General features: G+C 36.8%; 2 protein-coding genes across 3 annotated transcripts; one reads left to right on the top strand and one right to left on the bottom strand.

The window, feature by feature from the left end:
• Positions 1–5880: 5880 nt before the first annotated feature.
• LOC106381430 (ubiquitin-conjugating enzyme E2 36) lies at positions 5881–7607 on the top strand. The gene is made up of 8 exons (XM_013821326.3): positions 5881–6114; positions 6191–6218; positions 6316–6402; positions 6528–6586; positions 6881–6922; positions 7007–7080; positions 7174–7271; positions 7371–7607. The coding sequence occupies exons 1-8, from the start codon at positions 6079–6081 to the stop codon at positions 7406–7408; spliced, it is 462 nt and encodes a 153-aa protein (XP_013676780.1). The 5' UTR covers positions 5881–6078; the 3' UTR covers positions 7409–7607.
• Positions 7591–10518, bottom strand: LOC106381428 (uncharacterized membrane protein At1g16860-like). 2 transcript variants are annotated; one of them, XM_013821324.3, is made up of 5 exons: positions 10194–10518; positions 8712–9624; positions 8477–8632; positions 8177–8388; positions 7591–8096 (listed from the first exon to the last, which is right to left on the bottom strand). In XM_013821324.3, the coding sequence occupies exons 2-5, from the start codon at positions 9564–9566 to the stop codon at positions 7904–7906; spliced, it is 1416 nt and encodes a 471-aa protein (XP_013676778.1). In that variant the 5' UTR covers positions 9567–9624; positions 10194–10518; the 3' UTR covers positions 7591–7903. The 2 variants fall into 2 exon arrangements, with proteins under 2 accessions (XP_013676778.1, XP_013676779.1); XM_013821325.3 differs by having other exon boundaries at positions 10199–10505.
• Between the last annotated feature and the right edge of the window lie 270 nt (positions 10519–10788).

Here is a 10788-nt window from a genome sequence, read left to right on the forward strand (position 1 = left end):
GGTCTTTCAAAGGTTTACTTTATATATCAAATTGATTCCTTTAATAATTTTGCATTTTCACTAAATTGAATAGTAGTTTCCTTTTTATTTTGAAATAAACATTTTTTGAAAATCTTGAAATTTTTAAAATAATAATTAAAATGGTAATTTGACATATTTTGGTTCTTTAAAATAATATGTGGATATTCTCAATGATTTATTGCATAAAATTACATATAGTACATATTTTTGTTGAATATTTTCAGCAGTATATAACCTAAATTTTGTAAATCATGTGTTTTAGATTTATATAGTTATAATTGTTTGAAAGTATTGCATTTTTAATTAACTATTATATTTGTTTGTTATTTTTATATTAATTTTCGAAACTTTATTTTATATAGTATAGATTTGTACATACCCAGATTATTAAAGTTCGGCTTAAACATACCTCGACTCAAACGCTGTTAAATAATTATTAACGGTGATTAGTCAGATGCTTAGTTGGCAGATGAGTCAGCATGATCAATTAATGAGCCGATAATATTATGCATATTACAGAGTTTATAATAAATTTTTTCAGGCCAAATTTTTTTAAAGTGGGCTTTAATGAAACTACAGATCGTTTCTACGTTTGTTTCTGCTGGAAACATTGTACATCTCTTCCAGGACCTACCGGTGAGTTTGAAGTCTCTGAGAATGGAATGAAATATGCAGTTGATATGAGATAGTTTAGCTTAATTTTTTTTTTTTTGGTAAAATGTTAAATATTATACTAGATTTTAAGTTTGAGACAGACATTACAGAGACACTAGTAGCAGAGATACAAGAAATTAAGCTAAACAATGACCTTAGCAGCAAACAATAACCCAAATGAATTAAGACAAGACTAAGCCTTTGAACAGAGCGACAATGATGAAGAACCAAAGGACTACTGGTGAGTTTGAAGTCTCTGAGAATGGAATGAAACGTAGAAACGTAAACCAAAACGACGTAGTTTCATTAAAGCCCACTTTTAAAAATTTTGGCCTGAAAAAATTTATTATAAACTCTGTAATATGCATAATATTATCGGCCCATTACTTGATCATGCTGACTCATCCACCAACTAAGTATCTGACTAATCACCGTTAATAATTATTTAACAGCGTTTGAGTCGAGGTATGTTTAAGCCGAACTTTAATAATCTGGGTATGTAATTTAGATTTTCGTTTAGTTTGGGTATGTTTTAGACAACTTGAATTGTTCAGACATGTATTTTCCCAAAACTCATACTACAGGTCCGAATAAGACGTTTTCCCCTTGATGTAACCAACAGAAGTGTCGACTTCTTTGATGAGTGTTCCGAGAAGAAGAGCAGACTCTGACATTTCTTCTCCTCACGCCTCTTTGTAGAAAAAGCCCAAACACTTGCAATCTCGTTCACACTAGGCTTGCAATCGCTCACCATATTTGGGCCTTGTCCACTGTCAGGATACGGCCTAGTAAAATGCTTCACACTCAAAATCTTATAACAATTTACGGTTTTACGCTTGTTTACAGAGCACAAGGCGTGCAAGTTCGACTTCAACAGCCTGCAGAAGGGGTTCTCAATCTCAGGTCAAAGCAAAGCCTCCGAAGCACACTTTGAGGCAGACCTGCACGTTCGGATTTTCAAGTCGGGTTCGGACCGGTTCATTTGGGTCCTAGATTGGACCCAATAGGTACTTATAATTTTTTTGTTCTTCGGGTTCGGATCGGTTTAGAACTATAATTAAAATACCTGTAATATTTGGGTCTGTATCGGATTCAGGTATTTAGGATCTAAAAAGAACACAAAATACCCAAATTTAGTCGAAATCTATCATATATCTAAAATAATTTTACAAAATAACAAACTATTAATACTTAAAAGAAAACATTTTTAAACTTTAAATTTTACATTTAAAATTTAGTATTACCTGAAAATGCTATAACAATAATAACAAATAGTATTAGCAAAAGATATTTTAACTAAATAATAAAATAAAATATAAAAAAATAAACACAAAAATCATAGTTTTGGGTATTCATGTTTTTAAGTCGGATATGAATTGGTTCTTATTGGATCAGGTCTATTTGGATCAGATTTTTTCGGGTAGAAAATTTTTGGATCCAATATGTACTTGTAAATTTTCGATTCAATTTCAGATCGAGTATTTTCGGATCGGTTCCTGTTTGGATTTTTGAATCTTGATAAAATGCTTAGGCCTACTTTGAGGAACATTTGTAATAAAAAATAATAGAGGGAATGTCATTGATAAAACAAAACGTAGGGGTCAGTCTGTCCGTCTAAAAACAATAATACTAAAAAGAATTATTAACACTCGTGGTCAGTTTCTATGTTTTTATTACGCTATAGGGCAGTTTTAGCTACCAATGTAGTTTTTATAGGTTATTTACATAGTTGTCCCTAACTTATTGTTAACGTTAGTGGATTCTAGTTTCTTTCTTTTATGTGCCGGCCAATTCTTATTTTAAATTTTGAAATGTTATAAATTTTTATAATTGACAAAAAGCAGACAATTACTTTTTATTTCCAGCCATATATTCACATTTCTCGACAGTGAAATTTTTTTTCTTTGTGACGACTGGAATTTCAACCGATCCCACAAAGGACACGGTGGTATCACACGGTAGACGAGTGGGTAACCGGCATATAAGTATTTGGTGGAGAAGAGCTATGGAAATTTGGATAGAATATGCCAAGCTTGAAATTAAAACTTGTTTTCTGTTTTTTTTTTCTTGGTTTTGGATTCTAATCGGTTAATCTATATAATATTTGTAAGTTCTAGAGGTAAAAACGCAAAAAACAATGAAGATTGCATGATAAAAATCAATGGCTGCTGTGAGTTATATTTGCAGAAAACACATAAAACCCTAATATGAAAAAGATGAAATTATTACAAAATTGCCACTCATTAAAAAAAAAGTTTTTTTTTAAGATTCGATGACCACGTGGATGTGTACATAATGTTAGTGTACACATGTACAGGTACACAGGTACATTGGATGACCACGTGGATGTGTACATAATGTTAGTGTACGCATGTACATGTTAAAGTGATATATTTGTCTTTGTAGGTATAAGGACAAGGAAACATGGTTTACGTTAATAAAAAAGGTTCTCGTTATTGTGAATGAGGCTTATTTTAGATCTTGATAGCATATGTGTTATATTTCTGACTTTGTTTATGTGACATACAATTATGGATGTACACATGTACAATATTCACATGTACAAAATTATATATTCTTGGTGTACATGTATACTTGAATCATGTCTCACTATTTTCTTGTAAAAAGAGAAATACTATGGGCCAGAATGATATTCGATGTGTACATACAAAAACTACTCATGTGTACATATATGATATCTCATGTTTTTAATGACTTTAGCATCTCGTTTTAAATATTTTAATCATTTTGATTGTATATTAGGCCAGATTGCAACATTAAAAGTATTGAGGTAAATTTGTGAGGCAATTTGATCAGATTGGAAGTTTGAGGCATATTGTGAAAAAAACAGTAAACTAGAGGACCAAAATTGCAAAAAGATGATACTCCTCCATTGATATTGCAGATCGCACTTCTTGCCAGTCTCGTTGACGACAACGGAGTTGATAAACAAAACACAAAATTCAATTCATCTTCATTGTGCGTGTGTATGATAAACGATAATAGCGTACATGTGTACAGAAAATATGGTGGTGTACATGTGTACGAGAAATGTGATAGTGCACATATTTAAAACAACCATACAGTAATCAAGCTAAGACCTACCATGAAGCTAGCATGAAAACACACACACTAATCAGTAGTTCTTAGACAAGGTGTGAATGATGATATTTGGGTTCAGTTAGATTTCAAGGATGACTCGACCCTGCGTGTACATGGGAAGAAGGAAAAAAGTTCACATGTACATTGTGTTAGCATTATGTGAGTTCATGAAGTCGCGGAAGCTTAGTTATTTAGATAGAAAACTTACAAAAAGCTAAAAATGTGTATACAATCACTTTGATGTATAATACAAAAATAAGTGTATACATGTATAGTTTGAATGTAATGTACACACGACTTTGTTTTTCATTAATGTTGCAAAATTACGAAAATAACCTCATCTTCTTTCTTAGCCATTGTCGACCAGAAACCCTAATCTCCGCATATCTCGCCTATTTTCCACGATTCTTTACATTCTCAACTTGTTTTTATGTATTTTTACCCAAATGTGATAGCTTTCAATCCTAATTCATGGCAATAATGAGTCAGAGTGACGAGAAGATGTTTATGGCAGTTCATAGACGTGAGTCTCCAACGTCTCTACCGTCGAATACGCATCACTACACCACCATCAGTCATGTATCTTCATATATCTCAAAAGATAGCTTAGAAAAAAAAACAATGATTAAAGATAACTTCTCTAGAAAAATGAATTTGGAAGAATCAGATTTCATTTTCGAAAATTACAGGGAAGTATAAAGGGAAAGAGGAAGAAAAAAGTTACAGGGTCCCACTTTATTTTAGTTAGTGTAATGAGTATTAGCTGTCAATTTTATTTAGTTAGTTTCTGAGTGAAAATGAGATTTAGTTAGACAAAAGTGTCTAAGTAGTAATAAGTGTTTTATTGTGTTAATAAAACTCATAAATTGCTTTTCAGTGTAATTCTTTCAACTAAAATGGGATGCATCAATAAATATATGAAACTTAAGGGATAGCCAGTAATATCTATAGCTACAAAATGGCTGGGCTGATCTTGGGTGCCCATATCCAAATATAAATGGGTCTATTTTGGTGATACCCATTTGTCCATGTGGATTATAAATGGACACGAATCACAAGACCAATGGATAATGGGCGTTAGTGGATTTGGACTATGTGGACGCGGTCGGTCCAATGGTCACAAAAAGCTAGAGTTTCTAAAATCTGAGTTTTTCCGCCAAAATCGCAAAATCAATTTTTTCCGCTAAAATCTTAATATCAAGTTTTTCTACCAAAACCATAAAACCAAGTATTCCCGCCAAAACCGAAATCGAGTTTTCCTGCTAAAACCGAAAATCGAGTTTTCCTGCTAAAACCGAAAATCGAGTTTTCCCGCCAAAACCGAAAATTGAGTTTTTCCGCCAAAACCGAAAATCGAGTTTTCCCGCCAAAACCGAAAATCGAGTTTTCCCGCCAAAACCGCAAAATCGAGTTTTCCCGCCAAAACCGCAAAATCGAGTTTTTCCGCCAAACCTGAATAATCGAGTTTTCCCGCTAAAACCGCAAAATCGAATTTTCCCGCCAAAACCGAAAAATCGATTTTACTCGCCACAACTGCAAAATCGAGTTTTTCCGCCAAAACCGCAAATCGATTTTCTCGCCAAAACCGCAAATCGATTTTTTCACCAAAACCGCAAAATCGAGTTTTCCGCCAAAACCGCAAAATCGAATTTTTTTTTGCCAAAACCGCAAAATAGAGTTTTTCCGCCAAAACCGCAAAATCGAGTTTTTTCCGCCAAAACCGCAAAATCGAGTTTTCCCGCCAAAATCGCAAAATAGAGTTTTTCCGCCAAAACCACAAAATAGAGTTTTTCCGCCAAAACAGCAAAATAGAGTTTTTCTGCCAAAATCGCAAAATTGAGTTTTTCCACCAAAACTGCAAAATCGGGTTTTTCCGTCAAAACCGGAATTGTTGTAGTTATGAATTTATGGGTGAATTTAGTCTTATGAACTGATATTTGTATCTTATGAATTAAAATTTCTTATATGGTCAATTGTGGACTCTGTGGCAGCCCATGTAAATATGAATGTTTGTGGGTTTGGTCTTTAATGGACATGGTCTTTAAAGGACATGGTCACTCTCTGTCCACGGACTATAAATGGACAAACGGATATGTGGGCTAATGGACATGCCTAGCCCATCTTGCACCTCTAGTAATATCTAAATGTTTCGGGAAAAATGTGCTATAAACTATTAGTTTTTTTTTCATTGAGGAGCACTTCAGATTCGACCCAAGACGACGACCAAGTGTTCTCGATTATCGGCGTGCGGATCTTCTCTCTCCCAAAAAACCCCAACTCTTATCGATCGAGCGAGCGATAATGGCCAACAGTAATCTCCCCCGAAGAATCATAAAGGTTTGTTTTCCAATCTCGTTCCGATCTTGTCCTTGAAGTTGTTTTCTAATTCGTAATTTCAATTGTGATCTGATAGGAAACGCAACGTCTGCTCAGTGAACCTGGTAAGCTCTTTTGATTCGTGCCGTAGTGTTGATTTTTTGAGCTTAGACAATTGAGGTTTTGATCCTGAAAATGTGATGAATTGAAATGTTGGTGCAGCTCCGGGTATAAGTGCATCTCCATCTGAGGAGAACATGCGTTACTTCAACGTTATGGTTCTTGGTCCTTCACAATCGCCTTATGAAGGTAGTAGAGTACCCATCTTCATCCTTCTCTTTGTTTAAATTAAAGTTAATAAACTTGGTACTTGTTTTTCTCATTTGGATTAAGTCTACCAATTTTCATTTGCTTCACCTGATTCCATTGTGTAGGAGGTGTTTTCAAGTTGGAGCTCTTTTTGCCTGAAGAATACCCTATGGCAGCTCCCAAGGTATAACTAACTTGCTTGGTTTGGAGTTTCTTTTTTTCTTTTTTTCTTTCCAAGTCATGTTATGAAGTTTGGCATTCATCGCCTGCCTCCGATGGTGGCTTGAATATAAGCAGGGCTAGTTATAAGACTCTTGTTATCAAGTCACATTTCTTGTCATTGTTCTCTTTTGTTAAAAAGGGTATATTACTAGTCTATAACATTGGATTCGAGTGGAAATAGTTTGTATTGAGATTTGCGTTTTTCTCTATACTTTTGTACTCGTGGGCTGTGTTTAATGATATTGGTTTGGAACAGGTTAGGTTTCTCACCAAGATATACCATCCTAACATTGATAAGGTCTGCTCTTAACTCCCTCACCCATGTTACCATTCACAAATCAAAACACATGTTCCTAAACTTGTCTCTTTTATGCATGTACAGCTTGGAAGAATCTGTCTTGATATTCTGAAAGACAAATGGAGCCCTGCTTTACAAATTCGAACAGTGCTCTTAAGGTACGCATGAGTTGATCATCTCCCGCTACAATAGGTTTCTTGAGGCATGGCTTGCTTTCTTATTCTATTGATGTGTTGTCCTTCAAAAAATAGTATTCAAGCTCTTCTGAGTGCACCCAACCCTGATGATCCATTGTCTGAGAACATCGCTAAGCATTGGAAGAGTAATGAGGCCGAAGCTGTGGAGACAGGTATTGTAGATTTGAAACCATGAGTTCTGAACTTTCAACTAATTCTTCCTAAACCCTGCGTTGGTATCTCACATCATCCTTGTGAACTAATCTGCGCAGCTAAGGAATGGACCCGTCTTTACGCAAGCGGCGAATGATGCAGTCGAGGGCGAAAAGATCTCATTCATCCAAATAACATTACATTTGGTGAAGTCTTCTCTTTTGTTGGTTCTTCCTCCTCATTATGATAAAAATGTGTGTTTCGGCACACGAAGTTGTAATCTCTCTGAATGATTGTATTGTATCGTTAACTAATAGGGTCAAGACACGTTCATCCAAATAACAATACGTTCACTAGTTGCATTCCAAACGAAATAGATAAAGGCCATTGTATTAGGACAGGAGTAAAAAAACTAAAATAGCTTTACAGTTACAAACCAAAACATAAATCCATCATCCTAATGTAATAACAAATATTTAGAGGCAAAAAAAGAAACTACCATAAAACCACAAACCAAAGGAATCATCTCAGCAGAGCGAGCGAAAAGCCACCAACAAAGAACACAATTCAGATTTCATGAAAAATATTTTATGAAGCCGAAGTGAACCAACCGTGGAAGAAGAACAAGAAGAAAGACTTACTACTAACCGCACTAGACGGGAATTGCGTCTACATTGGATGAATCTTCACATCTCAACACAATGCCTTCAAGACTTGCAGGGAACGTGCACTTGCTCCATTGCCAACCAGCTGCTAACGGCTCTGTCGTTGGGACTATCATCAACACGCTTTCGTTTCTCTGTACCACTCCAATGACACTCACTGTGCTTCCTTCTTTGATATACCTGCAAAGTAAAACAAGTATCAGAGAGAGACCCAATAGATTTTGAGCAACTTTTTTAAGGTTCTTGAATCGTTTTCATACCCTTCTTTAAGCCGCATAACTCGTTCATCATTGGATAGATTCTTCTGACCCAACCACCTTACGAAATCTGGAGACGCCTGCTCACTCCCTGGCTTGAAATCGATGACAACAGAGTCATCAACAATAGGTGTTACCTTTGCACCGTTTCCGGTTTTCACCAATGCTCTCAGACCAGACTGGAAATCAGAAATGTAGAAGTCTACCACATGCCTCTGCCATGTATTGTAGATGCAAAGTTTAAGAGACATTTCCACATAGAAAGATTAACATTTTTTTCTTTCAAACGAAATATCATCAAACCTCTGCTGATCTCAGTCCCCATGTGAAGCGGCGGTGTGAAGCATTGGCTGGCTTTGAACCCCACCCACGGTACTCATACAGACAAGTAGACGTGTAAACACATCTAGGAACTCTATGGAACGATGACTCAAGCGGCACGTTACCACATGTGACCACCTTTACAGCAAACAAAAATATAAGAACCAATGTCATAAACATAGTACATTCTATGCGTGTGTGCTTAGACACTACTTACCCCAGTGACCTTAACGTATTGACCGTTTTTGGCAGTTCTAAGATCAGCATCAGGATAACCACCAACGAAATCCGTGACGCCACGTCTTTCACAAGAAAGATTCCAAAAGAAAAGCGCAGCAACAAGAGCGAACAAGGCCGCCACAACGATGAGGAGAACTGCATTGTGAACTGCTCCAAGGATGAAGCCTCCAGAGAGGAACCCCATCACAAATATAAGTATAACCAGCCAGAGGACAGGCTTCGGGAAGCTCTTCATGCAGGAGAAGTCATCTTCAGGACCAAGGGTAGTTACCGCCTGGTTATGGACAACGGAAGGCTTATGATGTGTCTTCATCGAACCAGAGTAGTCTAGAGGACCAGAGATCTTCCTAGGACCCCCAGATGAGTTCAGAGGACCAGAAGTAATCGGACCAGATGTTATGAGACCTGTTGTTGGGAGCATAGGAATAGAACCAGAGTTTTGACGTGTTACACCACCAGACTGCGGACCAGAGGTTTTCTTTAGAGGCTCCCCGTGCTTAGACAAAGGGCCAGAGTTTGTTTTCTTCATGGAACTCGACCCAGCAGCAGAGGCCAAAGAGCCAGACATACGACCGGTTGCATTAGGCAAAGGACCAGACTGCCCGCCGCTTCTTGAAGAAGCTCCGGTGATTGGACCAGACTTCCTTGACTTGGACCCATCGGTGGGAATGTCAAACATCTTCCCCAACTCTCCAGATTTCTTGATATCGCCGCCGGTGTAAGGCGTGGCTACTGAGCTCATTGTAGGAGGCTTTTCTTTGGGTTGCTCCGGCCTACCCCCAGACACAAAGAGACCGTTGCTGAGCTGGTGAGATGCGTATCGCGAACCCATTTAATATCTTAAACTGCCACAAACAATGCGTTGTTGCAACGTGCGGGGTTTCAAAGTCCTGCGGGAACACCCATGAGAAACGAGCAAGATAGTTACAGAACTGGTATATATATATAGATGTAACATTATATAAATAGGAAGAATAAGACATGCTATGACAAGCACAACCGAACTGAACCAAAAACCGAACCTAATTCTCTAAATATCCGAACGGATCCTAAACCTCTAGAAGCGAATGCCCGGGGCTAATCCTATGTCCACAAACGTCACACCTAGTGCACAAACCTGAGATTTTAGGGGCTCTAGACAAATTAGCATTAAGTCTAATATAAATATTTGATTTAATAATCTAGAGAACACATGTATTATGTGCCTAAAAATTTGGGAACCCAAAGCTATGTACAAGCTCAATCACAGTTCCCAAGTTGATAACCAGGTCAAATCTAGTGTGGTCTCAGAAGTAGGTTCCAATGCAAATCAGTATTAATTTCAAAATCTCATCGAATGCATCCAAACCAGTGAACATCTCAGAATCACAAAAACACAAAAAGTAGTAATAAAGGCAAAACCTAAATCCCCAAAATGGACTAAACGAATCTGAAAACATGAAGAGGGTGTGTAGATTACCTTACCACCTGAGAGAGAGAGAGAGAGAGAGTAAGCTTTCACAAATCTCTGTGTATAGCAATTATAACTATCAAGGAAGATTGTTGCAGTTGTGGGAGTGACAGTGGAAGACGAAACGGAAGTAACAGTCGAGAAGCCGAGATCCCATATCCGTTTAGCTCACACACTCTCAGTCGTGTGGATCCCGATCTCAATCTCTTTCACCCGCAACAGTTGATTCCTTCGTTGTCTCAGTATCGCTCTCTTTCACAGCTCTTCAATTCCTTTTAAGATGAAGGTAAAGGAGATGAGAAGAAGACGCTGTTTTTTTTTAATTTTTATCTGTTGCCGTATGTGTCATAATTTTATTAGCAAGAGTTTTGGAGTTTTATGAGAACTTTCTAAAAATAAAGCTGTAAACTGTAATTATTACAAGTGGTAGTTCCCCTTTTCTAAGTTTTTTTATCTATTAAATTAGGTATCTATCAGGGAGCAGCAACAACTCCAATGGTAGGAGAACCTATCAGGGGCTCCAATTAATAATTTAATAGTTAATTGTGTGATTTGAAAAGTTAAGAACCATTGTTAGTGTAATTAATTTTTTTCATGGTTCAAT

Source organism: Brassica napus, chromosome C2 (genome assembly GCF_020379485.1).
Source record: "Brassica napus cultivar Da-Ae chromosome C2, Da-Ae, whole genome shotgun sequence".
Taxonomy (NCBI): Eukaryota; Viridiplantae; Streptophyta; class Magnoliopsida; order Brassicales; family Brassicaceae; genus Brassica; species Brassica napus.